The sequence below is a fragment of the Plecotus auritus genome (genome assembly GCF_963455305.1).
Source record: "Plecotus auritus genome assembly, chromosome: 1".
Lineage (NCBI taxonomy): Eukaryota > Metazoa > Chordata > Mammalia > Chiroptera > Vespertilionidae > Plecotus > Plecotus auritus.
This window is the reverse complement of record NC_137770.1, coordinates 148,981,441-149,003,187: the sequence shown is the minus strand read 5'-3', so window position 1 is coordinate 149,003,187 and position 21,747 is coordinate 148,981,441. Positions and strand designations below refer to the sequence as shown.

Sequence of the window (21,747 nt, the reverse complement as noted above, 5' to 3'; positions counted from 1 at the left end):
ATATACTAGTAAGTCTTCATTATACTGTCGGAAAGTTGTTAAAACTGCGACAGGAATATGGTAGACATAAGCCTGTGCCTTATATTTGTTAGAAGATCTATATGGAACATGTCCACAAGAAAGGGGATTTGCGTATTGCTATTTCCCAAGCCATAGCAAAGAGTTCAAGTTTAGCAATCTTGTCTGAAAGGAAAGGACTGAGTTTGATAATTCTTAACTTTGGATGACTACTATAATAAAATTCTGAAAAACATGTAGACACTGTTTTAAAATAAATACTCTAAATTTAACATCAAAACATGATGTTTCCTACTGTCTGTATATTTAGCAGTCACAGTCTACACTATTCTACTGAAGAAAACAGAAGATTTTACGTAAGAAGGTAACTATCACACTGACTCTTTGCACGAAATTATGAGTAAGTTCTCTGACACTAGTTGTAAATATAACACACAACTGACAAAAAGCATAGTCTTAAATGACCCTTTACATGCCACTTTCTCTAACCTATTAAGATGCTCGTTGTTTCTTTGATTTATCTGATAATAAATTTTTGATGACTGGAAAATCTCATAAAATTGCTCTGGTGCTGACTACATTGATTAATAAGTCTGAAGAATCGAAAGTGTCAGGAATTCATGTGTACTCTTAAGTTACTGCCTAACATATATTAGGTATTCCATAAAATATAGAATAAAAAGGTTGATCTGATAATTTTATCCTGTATCCATTTTCCTGTAACAATTTATATTCAGGGTCATCATCATCTTCCATTCCCTTTAAAAGAAAAAAATCAATAAAGTAAATCCAGATGGGGGAAAATTCAAGAATTAAACTAAATTTAAAAAATAATGAATTGATATACACCATAAATCATGTTTCCCAGAAAAATAAAGAACTCAGAATTAGAAACCATTGCTGGGGTGACTCTGAGATGATCTAGCTTGAACCTCCTGCCCTCAAGATGGAGAAGCTGAGCGTGGGTGAGATGAGGTCACTTGGCACTGACGGAACTGGGATGGGAAGCTATCTCTAAGCCATTCCTCTAAGAACAGCCTTACTTCCCCTCTTCTCCGCAGTTTCAAAGCAGAGAGCATCACTGCGTCTTTATGCCATGTATACCACATGAAAATATGCACCGCATTTCCGACATCCCCCTCTCCTCTGGAGAAGCAAACAGCTTTAATTACATGAGAAGAGAACTCTGTGCCCTGTTATTAGTAGTCTTGAGTTCTCCTGAGACAAGGTAGGAAAATTAAACAATAGTTATAAAGGGCTCCAGATGTGGTTATCAGAACTCCAAGATGAGACAGGAAGTCCTGACTCCACATTTTACAGAGCAAGGCACCAGCAGCTACCGCTAAGGACACAAAGTCAGAGGGACAGTCCACGCCTCCCAGTGGAGATCCCGTCACAAGACCCTCCACACTGCTGATTCCCTCCATAAGGATCTTGTGAAAGAAACAAAAGTCGGGTCCCTGGTGGGTGAGCCTCCCTTCTTCAATTCTCTAGCTAAATAGGATGAAGCAGGGAATTTTATTAGGTGCTTTCCATTCCCAAGGGGCCTTCAAATTCTAACCAGCTTGTTTTAACATGGCCCATTCTTAAAAGAAGATTTGAAGTAACATTACCTAACCCTCTCCCAAGAACAACAGCCCAGCCAGTGTGTTCCTAAAATGAAACATTGGTGAACTGAATGTTTTGGAAAAACATACAACTCAGAAAGCCAAGCATATGCTGGGGGATCAAGCCTTAGAGAGTATTTAAGCACATTCACTAATAAACAGAATTTGCCTACCCAACAACAATGCCTAACTGGAATATGAGACCAGAGCTCAATAAAAAGTCAGCACATAATAAAACAAGATATTACTTTGTAGAGAATAGAAAATAACAGACAGTTTTGTTTGATTATAAAAAGGCCAGTTGTTAATTTATCTCTCAAATAAAAAAATCAAATGCTGGCAATAACTCATGTTAGCTGGAGAGAAAGCATCAAGCATTGAATTTTTGAAGATTACTAGGAGTTAATAAAGGTTATCAATATGTAAGGCTAAACAATTTCATCTCATTGAATAGGTCAATATTAAATAGTTCAATATAATTACATCAAATGAGTAGCATCTAAAAATGGAACTCAAAACAGGTTCTCTGGAAGAGGAAGTAACCCAACACTTTTCCTTTTGTTAAGTGGGACAAACAATATTTTATTTACCTAAAATGATACTGCAATATATCACACAGTACCACAGGGCTGTACAAAACATGCGGAACGCAAGCTTGATAATCAACAGACAAGTGAGGTGGAAATAAGGATGGAGGGAGACAGAGAGACACCATGCTCTTTGAAGTCCTAAGTGAAAGCCTCTTGTGGTGCAAGGTTCAGAGTAAACTTCTCCCCCTGCTACAGCTACTAGTCTGTCTCCCTTTCGCCCCTCCGAATTTATTCAGAACTCTAATGACACGTGTACTAGTCAGTGAAGTAGGATGCAGAAAGACTGACATGGCTCTTGCTCATTGGTCCAGCCTGATCCTCCAGGTCCCTGCAGAGCTCACAGGCCAGCATAGAGCCTGAGGCGTGACCACATTAGAGGGCCAGAGAATGCACACAGGTATGTGAGGGAACCTTGTCCAAGTCTGGGTTTATATCTAATGTTCATCAGAGCGAAAAGCATTCCAGAATATACATAAGATGAGGTTTCTGAGATGAGGTTCCTGAAGTTTCTTCAGGAATACAAGCTAGCCTCCTGAAACTGATTTTTAAACCCTATCAGGGTTCACCTTTGACCTTCATAGTGATACCACTGTAATTAGCTAGTTATTAATTATAAGAAAAGAACAAAGGGGGACTTTATAGGTATGCCATTTGGGCAGCTGCACCAGGGAGCTGCAACTTTACATTCCCCAGGGAACCACTGGCCTATTCCCTGCAAAATACTAGGAAAAGAGGACTGGACAGAGGGGAGACAGATGCATGCCTGTCAATCACACCTGGGAACAGAAATAATTGGCCAGAATGGGCATGGCCACTGCAAGTGCATGAAAATTTGGGAATACATAAGCCCCTAAACAAAGGAATGAACTCTCTTGGCACCCCTGGCTCATGATTCTGGTGACTCTTGGGCTTGTGGCTCACTTTTGGCTTCCCTGCATGTGCCCCAGGGTTCTTCACAGCCATGAGGCGCTGCGGACACCACATGCAATGGACAAATGAACTGCATCTGGAAACACAAACTAAGCTAGCCTGATGCTGGACTGGACCCAGCTCCAACACGTAGAAGAAATGCTGGACACTGACTGATTTTAGCTATGCTGAAGCCCCTGCTGCACTTCTTCTATCGCCGGACTGAAGGAAACAAAACTTGGAAACTCAGGGATTTAATTCACTCGTTCTCCCATGTGAGTCTCAGAAAATTATTTTTCTTGTGATATTGCAAGAAATCCACCACCACTAAGCAACCAGAGAGATGAGGACCATCCCCTCCATTTTGTGTAGAGGTAGGTGGGAGGGTGGGTGGAGGTTCTCTACTGTAACTCCCCCAGAATCCAAGTGTACTGGAAATGCTAAATGGGAAGAGCACCTTCCCTTTAAAAACTGAAGCATTCTGTATAAGCTATAAAATTATAGAAAGTAAAGCTTTGAAAGCTTGTAAAATATTTATGTATCAAAACAAAATTGTGAAAATGCATACAGAAAAAGGAAAAATACGAATTATCTCTGAATAATAGTGCTAAACAAGTTAAAAAGCAGAAATCCTTTTAACTCTAAAAAAAACTTTAAAGAGGTAGAAAATTGTTATGTACTCTTCCTCAAATAGTCTGTTTTCTTCCTGTTACCTGAAGAGGAGAGATATTAATTTACCAGGGCAATTAATAGCTCATGGTGTCACTGAGGAATAGTCGGGGTGACTACGTCAAAGGTCAACAGTTGCTATTACACCCTGACTTACATCTATTCAATAGCAAAATAAGCATTCTCCAACTCTGTGCACTGGTAATATACTGTCTGGAGAAAAGGAATGCTATGTAATTTTACCATTTAAGTAAACATGAAATAAGGAATATGACACAATACTACCCAAAATGTAACATTTTATGGGTTTACCTTTTCTCTTAGACATTTCTTAGCAATGTTAGTTATATGCAAGATATTTGCATAAAAATAGGTCCAGATATATCAAGTTTTAATCACAATTTTTATTATAGAAAAAATATAATAAATATTTGTTAACATAAAAAACGAACCAAAATATATGTATAGGAAATATAAAGGAAATATAAATTACCAGGAACACAATACATAGTCAACTTGTAAATATAAAAACAATTTCTATGTCAAAAGCTTTAGGAACAAAATTGGTTCTTCATTTTCATGTCTACTATAAAGAAATATTGTTTTTCTCTGGCTTAATTTGAACTATTTTCAGATGTAGTGCAGATAAAGAAAAGTCTACATTGTTCTGCTTACCGACTGTCACTACATAAAATTCCCTCTCTGCTAGAAAGGCCCTGGCAGTTTAACCCTCTCCTCCATCTTTCTGTGATATTTATAAAAACCTTCTGCTAGCTCTGTGCAGCCCTTCATACTTCACCAGAAAATAATAAGGTGTACACGGTTTTGTTAGACAAAATCTCTTCTGCAAAGGGCTGTCGTAAAATGAATGGGATCAGCAATTAGGTTGAAATGCTCCAGCCTTTTGGTAGACCAGATAAATCTATTATTTTAAGGATCTTCTAGGCCACTGTCTCAGAAGCCATTAGAGGGTACAGTAGCTGTTTAATAGAGCCCATTTATGTCCATAATAACCTCTAACAGGTTTGCACACAATACAGAAAAAAAGAAAACATTACTTAGTTTTAATACTACAAGTAAAACAATTTGAGAAACAATAACCAAAAAGTATCCTTCCTTATAAATCAAGCAGGATGATTTATTTTGCTAGATTTCTAGTGAAGAGAAATTGCCAGCATTTTCCTCATCATTGCTCACCATTCACCAAACATTGCTTTGTTAAAATGTTTCTATTAACTAACATGAATAATAGTATAGCCAGTCTTCATTTAAGACTAAAAACCAAAACAAAACAACAAGGGAGCGTGGCCCCTATCTGGGGAGAAAGTAAGTCACAGACAGGAAGAATGACAGAGAGGCCTGCTGAGTTAGGCCGCCCTGGAAATAGGACTGCCATGCTTCACAAATTGCAGCCTTCATGAGGATTCCTGTTTTCCAAATGCCTCATCCACCGACACGTTTTCAGCCTAACATTTGTCAAACCTCTCCTTTTGTTAAGAGTTAACCTGTCAGCTTGCACAATGGCTTGTGGCTTGTATCCACCTTCCTTGACAGAAATGGGAAAAGTGTGAGTTACTCCCTTTTACAAAGAATCTTGTCAAGGATCCTGACTCCAATCTGACTTCTTCTCCTAGGGGAAAAAAAATCTACCTTCTGAAAACTTAACATGCGGTGATTATTCTATCATAATTGTGCCTCACAGGAATAAAAGAGGTCATACAGAGATGAGGACTATCAAATATTGAGTTAAGAGGTGTCTGTATCTCTCGACAACAGCCTGAAAACAGTAATGTGCTTGTAGAGCTTGAACCTCAACCACCCAACCAAGCAAGTTATTTTGCTTTAACAGAGGGAGTAACTTATAATGAATGGGCAATGCTGTGACTCCAGCCAGTATGTTCCCTTGGCTGATAGTACAATAAATAAGCAGAGTAATCTCCACTTGAGAAATGACGAGGAAATTATGACGAATGCCCAAAATGTACTCCAAAGAACCAACTCCTGAGGAACTATACCACAACATGCTCCCAGCCACTCCTACACACCTCTCCTATAGCTTAACAGCACAAGTGCATCTCCACATCAAGTTCAATCACCTCACAGTGTTTAAATTTTTCCTCAACACTAACTTCACTGTTTTGTTTCAGATGTCCACGTCTTCTCTTGGAGTCCATTAGAGCCTGGAAATCACATAATCCATCTTCTCTGACTGTTGCTACTCTAGTCTCAGACGGCCTCTGAGGATGTGCTTAGAACAAGAAGGTCACTGTGAAAGTCGACTACAGACATGAATGAAAATGAAACATGCTAGTAAGTTCTTTACTACTTTTATTTAACTAATGGGTCAATTCGTCAGAAAAAAAAAGTTTTTTTAAAGGAAGGAGATTCACTAGTATTTTCAGTGCCAAGACAAAATTTAAAATATGCTATCGTGATAATCTGAAGATCTACATAATAAAAAAAGGAAATTTTATTGGATGGAGGTGTTTATGGTTTTATAAAAAGACATAGAAGTGAAGATTGGAAACCACAAGGTTTAGACTAGAGTTATGACTAAGGTACTAAATGTGAAATTTGCTTTAAAAAGTTGAGTATAATGAATACATTGCCTTTTTGAAGGTCACTACAGGTACAACTTTTTAAAAGTAGCCAAGTACCTGATAATAATATTTTTTTTTCAGATAGTTGAAAAGGATACTAAAATCCTCTAATTATGAAGTGGCTGCTTAACAACATTAAAAAGTTCAGTTGGGTTCTAGTTACATGACTACACTTTTTTTATGTATTTAAAAAAACTTGAATTTTAAAAACCAATGTAGTTAATATACATTAATAGGTGTACACATACTATATTCATATAAAAGATGACCTTAAATTTTAAAAATCAGGGAAACATAACGATGGCATTTTTATACAAGTATTTTTAAAAGACTAAGATTCTGATTAGTGTCTTACTTAGTTACTAGTCCACGTGTTTGGCTGGTACATTTGATAAAGGAGTGAAGATAACTATGGAAGAATGGGTGAAGAACAGAAGGGCTAAAATGCAGGAAGTGGTAGGAAGTGGTCAACATTCTCCTTTCCCAGGGGAGAAGAGATGATCTCTGCGGGCTCCAAAGACTGGCCCTTGAGTTCACCGCAAGTGCTTTCTCCCAGCAGAGGCTCACAGACTCCTCTAAAAGCAGTGAGCGGAGTACAACTGGCCCTCCTAAAAATGGGACAATGACTCTCCTAAACTTATTGAAGCTTTTTAATACAGATTTAACTGTATAAGAGCTAATATAATTATTCATGAGGAAATCAAATACAGAAAGGTATGCTAATAGGCAAATTGCTTAGATTACTCCAATTCCCAAATATAGGATACCAGTAATAAAGATAAGAATATACATACATCAAACTGGTTATTGATTAAAATGCTTTGTCATATAGTCCTTTTCAAATAGCATACCAATTAACTCAGTCAAAGAAACATGCCTCTCATTCATTCAGATCCTAACCATCATCAATAAATAGAAATAGTCTATAATAGCATCTAATAGTTACTAATTGCCCAATAATGACTGAGGTAATATAAAATTAACAAATTCACAACTTAATCTTTTAAAATGAAGAAATTAGAAGCATTTTATATGCAATATATTTTAATTCTCTGTAAATTATAAAGTATGGTAAAATAAAAATAAAAATGGTTAACCAGAATAATAAACAGTATTTCCCCCAATTCTGGATTAACAGGAGCTCATTTGTGTACTTTGTTATAAGTTAAAATATATAAAATGATTTTCTAAAACGACTCCCTACAAACCAAGCTATAAATAGACTCCCATTTACTAACAAAAATTAAACCTCTACCTCAAACCAACGATGGCAATGATTAACAATTTAAGAGGAACAAAATGAACAATAATCTTCTAATTTGCAATTACATTTTCACACATTTTCATAACTAATTAAACCAATTTCCAAGGATGAGCTATATTCATATTTAAATAAACTATATATCTATATATTGCACATAACTTGTGGCTTGTGAAACATAACACACATCCTATACTTCTCTCATTTTACTCTAATGGTAAATCTTAAGATATATTGTCAATGTCATAAAAAATCTAAACCATGATTTAAGCTTTTCCATATATGAAGATACGCTATCATTGAGTGTGGGACATTTTTCTGATACCAGAAAAAAAAAAAAAAAAAAAGAGAGACTCACACCTGAACTTGACCTTCACTGATCCTCTAATTTTTCTCTAATATTTGGAATGTTAAATTCTCATATGTTGGTAACAAACACAAAAACAGATTAAATTTGACTTCGGATTTTTATGTCTTTTGCATTTGCTTAAAACTAGAGGTGACTAGATTTCAGCATTAGGGGGCCACTGAAGCATAAGATAAACGATTAACTCAATATGGGGTGGAGGTGGGATGAAGGGAAATAATGACAGAAGATTAACAGAGCAGATGGGGCCAAGAGAGTTCCTTCCAACCAGGACACACTGGGGAAGAAAGGTAAAACCAGCCGGGTTTTAGGGTGGGCTCCTCACAATCTTCTTTGACCTGAGGTGAAGAGTTGAGGGATTTTGATGCTGTGACTCAAGCTAGCTGACTCCTCCTCTTTTTCTGCCCTTCCCTCCCTTTTCTCTTAGAAATAATACCATCTCCCCAAAGTAAAAGCTTCTCTAGAATAGAATGGTGTGTTCTAGTATTCTTTATTCATTTATAAACAAACTGTTTAACTATTTTGTTCATAACAGCTGTTATTCTTTGCATTCAAAGGAGAAAAAAAGGATGTTATGATCTTAATGTGTCTGACCAATTTTCTTAGTGTCATGAATATTCAACTAATATAACAACTTAAATTTTCTAAACAAACTTGGTATAAATTCCCTTTGATAATATCAGTTAAAAGAATCTATCACTACGAGACAATTACTACATGTGGTTATTAATAAAACATGTAAGAATACTATGAACTAACTGCCACCAAGACAACAATGTTACATGATAGTTTTAAAATGGCATAATTACAAATACTATAAAGCCACAGTGTACTACTTTGGAAAACAACTAGTCTACTTACTACTTATACGTCTCTGAACGGATATATTCAAAAACGTGGGACACGCCAAGCTGGAACTGGTCAGCAATCGGGGTAACCCAAGGATTGTTCTCTGCTTTGAATACCTGTTTCTGACCAGTCAGATCCAGGTTTCCTGAAAAAGATGGAGAAGAAAAAAGATGAAGGTCCTTTCATCCTACACAGATCAGGACTAACCACAGCACAAGCCTAAGTACCTTTTGGTTCACTTGATTTATTTTTAAAAATTGCTTACCCCAGGTCATTACTGATACACAAGTAATTAGTACCATAGACCAAGAAATGAAGAACAAAGGAAAGAAGGAGGGAGAGAGGGAGTGGAGGGAAGGAAGTAGGAAGAAGGTAAACCTGGAAGGAATTCTTACATAGGTAGTATATGCTTTATTTTTCCTAGGTATTTGCTACAGAGACTAACTAAAATGACGCTATCCAAAATGAAGAGAAGTGCTATTAGAACCTTCTGAAATTCTATCTTGACAATGTGAATCACTGCTTGTTCAATCTGAGCTAGACCCATCCGATCAACATCACTGTTTTTCATCAGCCAAAGAACAATATGAATGAAGAGAGATAAAATACTGCCCAAGTAAAATTATTATTACGTTTCTCAGATACCATAAGAACATATCAGAATCAGCACCAAATTGATTTCATTAACATGGTTATCACATAAACTCACACTTGTATAGTCCTCATCAGTTTACACATTCAAAGAATCTCCACATTTGATTCTCCAGCAATTCCTGAGTCCACTTATTAACATCACTTTACAGGTGAGTAAATAGAAATGTGGGGAAATTGTTAACAAGATCAGAAAATGACAGTGGGGATGTGAACCTGACTCCTAACTCCAAATCTCATATTCTTTCTATAAAGTCTGGTGAAACAATCAGGTTACATCAGTCTAGATCAGTGGTCGGCAAACAGCAGCTCGCAAGCCACATGCGGCTCTTTGGCCCCTTGAGTGTGGCTCTTCCACAAAATACCACGGCCTGGGCAAGTCTATTTTGAAGAAGGGGCGTTAGAAGAAGTTTAAGTTTAAAAAATTTGGCTCTCAAAAGAAATTTCAATCGTTGTACTGTTGATATTTGGCTCTGTTGACTAATGAGTTTGCCGACCACTGGCCTAGGGCAAATGAAAATCCAAGAGTTGCACTGAGTCTGCTTAGTTGGGTATCTTACCTGGGTGTGACCCTGCCTTTTATCTTTTTACTTTTTATCTTTACTTGAGGAGGGGGTTTTTAGAATAAAACCGATCTGCTTAAACTTCTGTATAATTCGTATTTCCTCTTGGATCTCAATTGCTATAATCTATGTCCTCTATGCATATCATTCATTCTCCTATTACTTCTTTTTTCCCCCATTTCCACTTTTCCTAAAAATGAACATAATAGAAATTTCTGGAAAAGTCTTCCATTTAAGAAACAAGTCTCTTTCTAAAGTGTCCTGTTTTACATGCACAGTGTCTATGTGGCCCACTCTCTCAGGAAGCCTGGTCACTGAGAAGGGCTGTGTACCAGGTGACAGTAAGCGCGCTGCAGCAATTCACTAATAAGTTGGGCGTGGAGGCTCTAGAGATGAGCACATCTCTCTTAACGTTCATCTAATTAACAACTTATGCTTACATATGATCATCTTTCTGCTTCTAAACCCTGCCCACCGACATCAGCATGGAATCAACTATGAAAAATTACTAAGACCTTTGGAAAAATATATGCAATTTAAAGTGAAAAAAAGAAAAGAGGCCATGAAAAGCATAAATTGTATAAAGAAATTAACTACATCCTAAGCAAAGAGGATCTCCTTGTTGGTGGCTACCTGTGACCTAAACACCTTTGCTCTTTACCCCCCAAAGTAAGTCATCCTAATGAGAAACACAGTCTAAATTTCTAATGGGTAGAATCTGATCAGCTGCACATGCATCTGGGACTGGCATCATTCACACATTACCATGAATTAACCGAAATGAATGGCTTTCCTCTTAACATCTGTTTCAGATGGGGACACGAGAATCTGATTGTTTTACTCTGGGGAAGAAGAGAGGAAAATGGGAAGACAGCAACATTTGAAACACAGAGCATTCCTCACCATGCTGCATATTCAGGGTCCTGGCTCCACTGAAAGCAAAGAGGATCAGAGAAACACTCTGGGAAGGACCCTACAGATCAGCCTCAGCTAGTCCACATCTGTCCAGGGATGACTTCCAGGGGACAGTGAGAGAGAGAAAGAGGACTCTTCTGTCCCAGTCAGGCCCAATAATCCAAAAGTACAGCTATGCTATGAGTGATGCAGGTTGTAATTATCCTTGAATTTAAGGTACAGGTGCATATTCCTATGGAAAAGATGAGCCTGTACTCTACCAACTACCTGCATACCCACTTTGGAATGTGCATGGCCTCTTGTTAACTTATTAACAGCGTCTTACTAAGCCTGCAGCCTTTTGAGTAATAATCCTCTAAAAATGATGTACTCAATTCTTTGCTCCCTGATTGCAACACATGGAAGACAGAGCTAGGGGAATAATGCCAAGAAAGGTCAGCCACTTTCTCGGGGGCCCTTTTGTCTGAAGCTTCTAACCCCCGGAGATCTGTCAATCCCTAGCAATGTCTCTATTAAAGACCTGTCAATGGAGACAGAGGCAGCATAGGGGATTGCTAATGACTCCTGCTAACTGGAGCAGGCAGGAAAAGCTGGATGAGAGCTGGACACACTCCCTTCAGGCAAAAGGAGTCTTATACTGATGTCTGAAAAGTCAGAGTACACAGAGAGGCCCACAGGCTCTTCATGAGCATTTTCAATGACATCACTTCAAACGCATCTGTAACTCCAGCTGTTTAGTTTAGTCTCAAACAATGCTACATAATCACATTCACAGGGGTGTCTCACAGTGACCAGAAATAGGGAGCCTAATGGAAAAGAATGATTCAGGCTCACTGGGGGAAGAAAAAACCCCAAAACAATAGCTTTGTCGTTGACAGTGTGTTTTTTTTTAACGAAGAGCCATGAAAACCGTGTTTAATGTCCATAGCAAACCTTGAAGCAGGCGACTATTCCAGATGACAGAGATGGAAACCGTGCGAGCCAACCCGAGCGCTGCCTCTTCAGAGTTATCACCGGCTTGCCGTAATAGGGCATGCTTATTTTGTTTTTCAACTTAATGTCACTGGTGGAGAACACAATACCTGCTTCTGTGCAGCCGTAATCCTCCAGCCAGCTATTTGTCTCTGGCTTTCCTGCCTCACTCAGCACCAGCCTGGAATGCAGCCATTTCAGAAGAGGGTTAATATAATTAGAGTAAAGCTAGGCCATTATACTGTGTGAAAAGATGACACCCGTCTCATACTGGCCTAGCAACAAGTTACCCTTGCCTCAGCAAAGCTCATCTGTCAGCTGTCGGAGGTAAGTTCCCTTTCAAGTAATAACATGCAGGAAGCATCTCACCCCACTGTCAGTCGGGCTACAATCACCAGAACTGCTGCACGCTTCAGTGCGTCTAGTTAGGAGCCCTCACCCATCTCCTTTATTGGAAGCCTGAGCGGCGCTCCGGCGCTGTTCTAACAAGGATCAGGCAGCAGGATTAAGCACTGTGACAAAGAGGATCTAATAAGCTAGAAAGTGGTGCCCCTACAGCCACGCTGGCTGCCTCCCAGACAGAGATTCCCTCTGCGCACTCTTCAGCGGGATGGCCGGGCCAAGGGGGGGAAGCGAGCCAGCGCCATGATTAGCGATGACCCTCTGACCGATGCTACTATGAAGATCATATATCACTCAGAGGCTTATTCTGCAATTGCAAATTGGATTTTCCATTTTATTACCTGCAAAAGGACCACATATGCTTTAATACAGTAAGCTTTGCCGTGCGACTGTAATTTTGTAAACACTAAATCATGCAAAACAATCATTCTCCTTGGGAGTTATAAATGTGACTGAATGCAATAGGCAATTGCATTAATAAGCATGCTCATTTTCACTTATAGAAACTGGTTGTTTTCATAACCACGTGATTAAGAATTCTACCTGAATGTTCAAAAATCCTGAAACATAAGGCCAGTAACATTACTGATCACATATTAAGCAATTAAGGGTGTCTGGGCAAATTTTTTCATATCATCAAAGCAGGAGTCCCTTCCTTCCTAATTCTAAAACATCACAGAGCTCTTTCAAAATTAATTCTCTCTACAAGCCAGGCTCTCTCACTCATAAAAATGTAAGGCCACGGCCTAAGAAGGTAAAACCAGCAAACCCTGGCTGAGTGGGCAGTCTATCATTAGATTACTAGATTTGCCCCAACCCAGGAATCATTCACCCTTGAAGGCGTCTAGATGGGACGTTCTGACAGCTGAAAGATCACCCCAGCTCTGCAGTGAGTGCACACAGAAGCTAACCACTAATGACCCCCACACAAAATAAAAGCTACGTTTGCAGCTGCTCCAGATATAAAGAGAATCTCTGTAATTCTTATTACTAGGTAACAGGTTACTAATTATGGAAGTGCATGATTATAGAAAATAGCTGAAGATGGGAGGTTCCTACTTTTTCATTTCTTTAGCAACATACTTTACCGAGTGGAAAATGACCATAAGGCTTACAAAATGATGCTAATATTGTAATAGTAAATGTTTGCAATAATGTAACAGTGGGAACAACCAGAATGTTCAACAACAGGTGAGAAGCTGAATTATATCTGCTACAGCCTTACAACAAAATGTTATTCAGTAATTAAAATGAATGAAATAAATTTATTTGCCTATACAGCCTTAAAAAGAGAGCTATACTTTAATTAAAAAAACACACACAAAGATTTGATTTTTTTTAAACTAAGTTTGCTATGATTTAATTTTTGGAAAAAAATACAGAAGAAAGAAATCCCATATATGTGTATGAAGAAATACCCATGTGAAAAAGAGAAAGACAGTAAGGATACATATCTAATTGTAAATGGTGGTTTCCTCAAAGAGGGGAAATTTGGGTGCAAAAGGAATTTGAACCAGCAGAATGAGAGGTAAACATAATTTTCTCTTTTGAAAAGTCCATGTGATTACAAGTATGGGTTATTTTTTTTTAATATATTTTATTGATATTTCACAGAAAGGAAGGGAGAGGGATAGAAAGCTAGAAACATCGATAAGAGAGAAACATCGATCAGCTGCCTCCTGCACACCTCCCACTGAGGATGTGCCCGCAGCCAAGGTACATGCCCTTGACCGGAATCGAACCCGGGACCTCTCAGTCCGCAGGCCAACGCTCTATCCATTGAGCCAAACCGGTTTCGGCATGGGTTATTTTTTATAATTAAAAAAAGAATAAAGTACACTGAAAGGAAACAAACAACAACAAAAACACACAAATTCAAGACCTGGCCAGTGTGGCTCCGTTGGTTGGAGTGTTGTCCCATGCACCAAAAGGTTATGGGTTCGATCCCCAGTCTGGGTGCTTACAAGAGACAACAGATCGATGTTTCTTTCTGTCTGTCTGTCTCTCTCTCTCCTTTCCCCCCTCTTTAAAATCAGTAAAACATATCCCCTGGTGAGGATTAAAAAAAAAGCATCCGACATACATGGCACGCACTAATTAGTACAAAGGAGTTTGTGTATTTACAACAGCATCTTCCTACTGCAGTGAAAGCCATGCTTTATGGAAGATGGTCTATGACGCCCTAACAGGACTGAAAGCCTAGGTCTGAGGCTGCTTCTATCTGCGCATCATCAATGCAACCACAGTGAGCTGGGAGTCTCATGACAGAGCTCAAATTTATTCTGTGGGGAATTCGAGGCCACACTGTCATTCTGGCAAGTGTCTGCTTAGCCTTTCTGGCATCACATTTTTTAAAATGGGCATTTTGTTCATTTAACAATTACAGTGCATTGCTGCTTTATGGAACATACTTAAATGAAGTGTTACTCTTCTAATTTAGGCAGGGAGAACACGAGTTCAATAAAAAAGATTAAAAAACAACAACAAAAAAACCACCCTGCCAAATGGCTCCAACAAAAACAGCATGTGACTTAATGTGCATGTTGATATGAAAGGGACCAGAAACCTATTTACCAATGAGGAAAAATAGCGTTTTACATAGTTTCCCTGGGATGTTTTTCTTGGCCATTTGGTATCTGTGTTCCATAATGGAATAGAAGGGGCTCTTAATCAATTATAATAAATATGATGACCCAGCAACAGAGCAATGGGCACCCTCAACGCACACCACCACAGTTACTTTCTCTTGCAAGTCTCCTTCTATGGATATTAAATAATTCCTGTTTTAAATCTGATATTCATGTAGGACCTCCCAACCATTCTTCTAAATGTGGGAGGTCATCTTATTTTTGCTTGCCAGATTTCCTTTATTTATGTAATCCTATCTATCAAGTAAGGAGAAATCCCACTGGATCTGGCTAGGGACCTGGTTGCTGATCCCAAGTACATTCATGGACTTTGACCAAGAGACTTTGGGTAAACACCTGAGCTTCAGTTTCCTCACTGGCCAAAGTAGGGATTGTTAGGGCAAACTACCTAGCCCTAACCTCCCCTGCTTGGACATGTTTTCTGAAATATATATTGTTACAAGCTTTTCCCATAGCTTGGGGGAAACGGCCAAGATAAGAACTCCCCTCCCCCCTGACTAACTCATGCACCCACACACTGACCCTATATTGCATATTTTTACCCTATATAAGAGACCTAAACACCCCCTTGGGCTGACACCACCACACTGGTCTCAGCCTGCTGTGAGAGAATGCAATAAAATTTCTTAAACTCTCACAGTGTCTCTTGGGCTGGCTCCTTTGGGTGTGGACCTAAGAGGGATAATAGTACTAAGTGACAGGATGGTGGACAAAAGCGTATATACTGGCTCTGTAATCCGTAAATCACTATAAATATATACTATTCTTTACATTATTCATTATCCTTTGAAATGAGATATGCAAAGGAGAGATAATATATATTTGAAAACAAGTTGCCCGAAACAGGGATTGCTCAAGAAATTCATAATCTCCTGAAACTGAATGCACAATATTTTGCAAGGTGGCACTCTTCTGTGGAAAGCCCCCCGCCCCCCCTACACCCCGCACCTTCATAAGCTTCTCAAAGGTCCATGATCAAAAGCAGAACTAGGAACTAATTTCATTTCCTAGAAGACTGAAAGATTTATGAACAGCAGCAGTCTAGAGCATCCCTTAGGGTTGGTCCCCAGAGTACACTTCCTCACTCTAACCCCCACTCCACTCAAGTTCCCAGTTCACAGGGACTGAGTTCAGGACATCTTTTTGACCACCTGAGATGCTGGAAATATCAGCACCAAGGAAATATCAGTCACCCATTAAACTGGAGACCCAAAGGAGAAGTCACTGATGAATGCAACATAAACATATGTTCAAAGAATATCACTTCCTATAGGATCCAAGCAGCCTTCACCATAGCTGTTTAAGTTCAATATATACAGGAATACCTCCTTCTATTCTGCTTTACAGATGTTGCATGTTTTTACAAACTGAAGGCCAAAAATAGCTGAATTTTTCAATAATGCTAGCAATTCTATTAAAGGTATCAAGAATAAACCCACAAACCAACAAATACTTACCATTATCATCATCATCATCGTCATAATTACTATTATTTGTAGAACATGTATTAAGAACAGATGTCGTTTAGGAGCTTTACATTATTCCAAGAAGCCACAACAATCTTGCATGGGAAGGATTATTAATATCTCATTTAAAAAATGAAAAAACAACAATGAACATTCAGGGGTGTTAAAACCCACACACAAGGTCACATAAGTAGCGCATGGCAGAGCTGGGATCCCAAGGACAATTTATCTGGCTCATCCAAAGCCCTGGGTCTTTCGGGTACATGACACTTACATATTTCCTCGGATGTGAAAAGGTATTGAAATAGTGTTGAAATAGTCAATAATATGTCATGGTTTAAAGAGTACTATTGAAGCATTTCTCCCCTCCCCTACCACTCAACAGAGCCCAGAATTCTACCATCAGAATCATTTTCTTAGAGCCCAAAGCCTCAGTTGCCTCCAGGAATTTTCTTTTTAAATTAAAATGCCCTGGCAGAAAAGCAAGTTAGGGTGATAACACTGTCATTATTGTGACAGTGAATATTTTTAACAGGTTGCAGTAATATAGAATATGCACTTCCCTATTCAAGTCAAAACACCACCCAATCAAGAAATTATTTTGTTTAAATTAAAACTAATTAAATTAAAAATATATAAATTTTTATACAGTTTTTAAAAATAATAAAATATCATGTAATTATACATTCAACAAATCATTATTTTTAGAAGAATAAAACTTCATTTAGTCAGAACTGTTTAGGAAAATCACTACATGATTATGAGAACTGAAATTACCCAGAGGGAATCTGATCACAGGAAAAGGCAGGATTGGTTTGAGTCTGGGTAGGGCACTACAGACAAGCTGTCAGGGGCAGGTTAAGGGCGGTGCCAGGGCCAGGATGTTAATGTTGGGGGCAGGAGTGGTTTATTTTTAAAAATGGGAACCTCTACATTATTTCAGAGAAACAGCCATGATTCCTATTTCAAACTGTCCGTGGGAAATTATAAGCACTTCTGAAAGGTCTCACACGTTTCTGACAGTTTTCAAATGCTACTTTTGGGGAACACTAGAAATGGGAGGTAATGGGATTATGCCCCACTCCACTCCCATCTTCTGTCACCTCCCATCACACCATGATATCAGCACCACGTGAAGACCTGTCTAACCAAGTACTCCTGAGACTGGGACTCCTCCCTTTTCACCCAAATATACACTTTGAGATTCCACAGATAGAGGTAGCTAGTTATCAATATGAGGAAGATAGCTAGTCCTATATAACAATCCTATATAATAAAGAAGTAATATGCAAATTGACCCTCACACCCTCGCACAAGATGGAAGCCCCCATGTGGTCAAAGATGGCCACCACAAGATGGCCAGCAGGGAAGGGTAGTTGTGGGTGATCAGGCCAGCAGGGGAGGGCAGTTAGGGGCAACCAGGCCAACAGGGGAGGGCAGTTAGTGGCAACCAGGCCTGCAGGAGAAGGAGGGCAGTTGTGGGGAACCAGGCCAGCAGGGGAGGGCAGTTAGGGGCGACCAGGCCAGCAGGGGAGGGCAGTTGGGGGCGACCGGGCTGGCAGGGGAGGGCAGATGGGAGTTACCGGGCTGGCAGGGGAGCATTTAGGCATCGATCAGGCTGGCAGGGGAGTGGTTAGGGCAGTGGTCTGCAAACTGCAGCTCGCAAGCTACATATGGCTCTTTGGCCCCTTGAGTGTGGCTCTTCCACAAAAATACCACGGCCTGGGCGGGTCTATTTTGAAGAAGTGGCATTAGAATAAGTTTAAGTTTAAAAAATTTGGCTCTCAAAAGAAATTTCAATCGTTGTACTGTTGATATTTGGCTCTGTTGACTAATGAGTTTGCCGACCACTGGGTTAGGGGTTGATCAAGCTGGCAAGCAGAAGCGGTTAGGAGCCAGCAGTCCTGGATTGTGAGAGGGATGTCTGACTGCCGATTTAGGCCCCATCCCTGTGGGATCGGGCCTAAACCGGCAGTTGGACATCCCCCAAGGGGTCCCAGATTGGAGAGGGTGCAGGCCAGGCTGAGGGAGGCGCCCCCCCCCCGCCCCCCAGTGCACAAATGTCATGCACCAGGCCTCTAGTTATTAATATAAGAAAGAAAGCAAAAGGGAACTAAGTAATCTTAATAAACTGGTGACAGAGCACAATTCCATCTTGTTTACTGGTAAACAGATGTGTTCACACACTCCAAGGGACTGCTGGTCTTTCAGGGGAGGTGAAAGCCAGGTGCCCAGGGAGTGGAGGAAATTCCTCTGCAGGGCTCCTGGGCAATAGAGACTAGATGAAAAATGGAACTTTTGGAGAGGTGCAAGGAAACAGAGGGGCAGGGCCTAGCCAGGAACAATTGGAAAGGTTGGGTAGAGGACATGAAAGGCCAACAGAAATCTATGGGAAGAGGGCCCAATCCAGGCAGGGAAAAGTTAGGAATTTGGGTTGGATAATTTGAATGGTTCTTTATCCTTTACCTTTACAAGAAGATAAATGGAGGATTAACAGGAGCCTCGGGGCAGTGCTTTTAGAGCCTGCCGACCCTCTGGGTCCCAGAGGGTGTATTAATTCCCCTTAATTCACAATAAAATCTTATCATCACATCTAAAGTTATCCATGCAAGTGCTTTTGGAATTCTTTTCTCAAGTCACCACAAAAGAACCTATCACATTCACCGGCAAAAGACTGGCGAGCCAGCTAGGAGGGAGAAGCAGCTGCGTGTGGTAAGATCTGGGGCCTTGCTCCTCACGGAGTTGGAGACCCATCCCTTGTATCTGCGTCCCCACCTCCATTTCCCTAGGCCTCTCTGTCTCCTTTTTCCACATTTAGCCTCAGGTAATTTCAAGCCACAAATTGATGGTGGGCATGGTCAGGCATTTAAATGCCCTTCGGGCGCCTGCCACCAAATAAAGAAGTCCCTTTGTGAGAGGATAACCTGGTAAGGAGACAGGCCAGACACACAAGGCTGCCTGCCAGGATCAAGACAAACTCATTCACTGTTCACCAAAGAACACAGAGTTCACAAGCAAAACTCAGAGCCCAAACCCCGAGGCAACCCCCTGATAGGATTACTTGGAGACACTGGGATGTTCTAACTCAGTGGTCAGCAAACTCGGCTCGCGAGCCACATGCGGCTCTTTGGCCCCTTGAGTGTAGCTCTTCCACAAAATACCACGTCCTGGGCGAGTCTATTTTGAAGAAGTGGCGTTAGAAGAAGTTTAAGTTTAAAAAATTTGGCTCTCAAAAGAAATTTCAATCGTTGTACTGTTGATATTTGGCTCTGTTGACTAATGAGTTTGCCGAGCACTGTTCTAACTAATTTCTTTCTAATGTCACCTCACTCTCCTTGCTTTGCCTCTGCTGCCCTGGCTGATTGGTATTTTAGATCCATTTTACCCCTTATGTGGGGGTCCCACATTCCTAATTTTTCCAGGCGGTCATGACAGAGTTGCAGTTTATATCCTTTTTGTTGTATATGCCCCTCCCAGCAGTTCCCTCCAGTGGCTGGAGATGCAGAGATGCATTCCTTTGCCGTCTGCCTGCTCCAGCTGGGACCCAGAACTACCCCCCTTCCCAAGGCTTCATCTCTGCACAGGCTACTGGGACACCGCATGGAGCCCCCTCCCTGGGACCATGGCCAGCCATCACCAGCCCCTGCCTGGAGCTTGGGCCGACCATCGCTTCCCCAGGGCCCAGGCACCTGCTGCACTTGCACCCTTTGGTAGGGCCCTTATTGATCCCTGTGCCTTGCTTATTTCCATCCTCTCTCAGCACCAATCTGGTAACCTGGCACAACTGCTTTAAGCTAAGACATTTCTTCATCCTAGCTAGCAAAGCCTCCCAGCCAGACTTTGCTCTTATTGCATGTTTAATACAACACCTCCTATCATGCCATGGGATCTCGGTTTCTGAGCACCTCGGGAGGGGACATAACAAGGGACATCTTGTAAGATATGGGACACTGAGACATTTATCCAGATTCAGGAGGGGGCCTCACGCCTCGCCAGAAGCCCTCGTCACTTGTTGCCCTGGCTAGTCTCTCCCTCCTGAGGGCAATCTTAGAACAGGGAAAATGGCATCTTTGGCGATCTGGGAATCTCAAGGATGCCCGTTCCCAAGGTCTGCACCCAGGTACGTCTGGCATTATTGTGGGGCATAAAGCTTGCCATGCTCTTGGAGAAGGTCTCTGCCCTTTGTGTGGGAAGAGCGAGACTCTGGTCTCCAGGCACTGAGACTGGCAGTGGGGGGTTGTGCACCATCCTAGGCCCTGGCGATACCACGAGGGAGCTAGGGAAAACTGGGGACATGGGTGCCTCTAATGGAGGTCTGGAACCAAACCTTCTCTGCACCCTACAGGAGGTCAGGAGGGCCGGACGGGATCACCTGAATTCATATTCCCTTCTCTATGTCATATTTAAGAGATTGCAAGGCACACTAGGTAGGTTCTCAGAAGAACATGCAAGATTTATAGGGGAGTTTCAGGTGATAACTCTGACCTATGATATAACCTTGAAGGACTTCATGGTCCTTCAACTCCCAATGCTGCCAACCTGAAGAAAGACTCCATTTTGGGAGGCCACCCAGGAATATGCAGATTCTTTACATTCAGCTCAGCCAAACAGTTTTCTTGTAGAAATGACTGCCATATCCTAGATTGACCCTAATCAACTGGGGCAACTAGAACTGGCTTGTAGAGACCATATGATTTTCTGCCTTTTAGGAGGCATGAAAAGAAGTATCAAGGCTGTCAATTATGGCAAAGTAAGAACAATTACTCAGCTCCCAGATGAGAACCCCTCTCTTTCTCACTCGTTTAACAGAGGCCATTCACAAATACAGCAGGCTAGATCTGGATTCGCCTGGAGTGGAAATAGTGCTAGCTATGTACTTTGTTAATCAATCTACCTCCAACATCTAAAGGAAAATCCAGAGACTGGCACTAGGCCCCCAAACCCCAATAAAGGAATTAATAGATGTGGCTTTCTTGGTCTTCCACAGTTAAAACAAGGTTGAAGAAGACAAAGAAAAGAAGTGAGCCAATCTTTTGGCAGCTGCTTTACGAGCGGAGCAGAAGGGTCACCTCAGAACTACCCATAGGTCTCTCTCCCCAGAAGTTGCTAGGAAAGGGCGCATGTTACTCCTGTGGGAGCCCAGACCACTGGAGCCGAGTGTCCTGAAAAGGGCCACCAGAGCAAAAGCCCAAAAGCGCATAAGACACCTTGTCCCCTGTGCAAGGAAAAGGGCACCAAAAGAGGAACTGTCTCCAGTCCC

The 21,747-nt window shown here is 40.7% G+C and overlaps 1 protein-coding gene across 2 annotated transcripts in view; it reads right to left on the bottom strand.

Annotated features, from left to right (window-relative positions):
* The window catches only part of RSU1 (Ras suppressor protein 1), a 196,079-nt gene that overhangs the window by 97,797 nt on the left and 76,535 nt on the right, over positions 1-21,747 (bottom strand). For both annotated transcript variants that reach the window (XM_080666111.1, XM_080666112.1), the window contains exon 8: positions 8,883-9,015. In XM_080666111.1, coding sequence (XP_080522237.1) covers positions 8,883-9,015 — 133 coding nt within the window. The remainder of the gene's footprint in view (positions 1-8,882; positions 9,016-21,747) is intronic.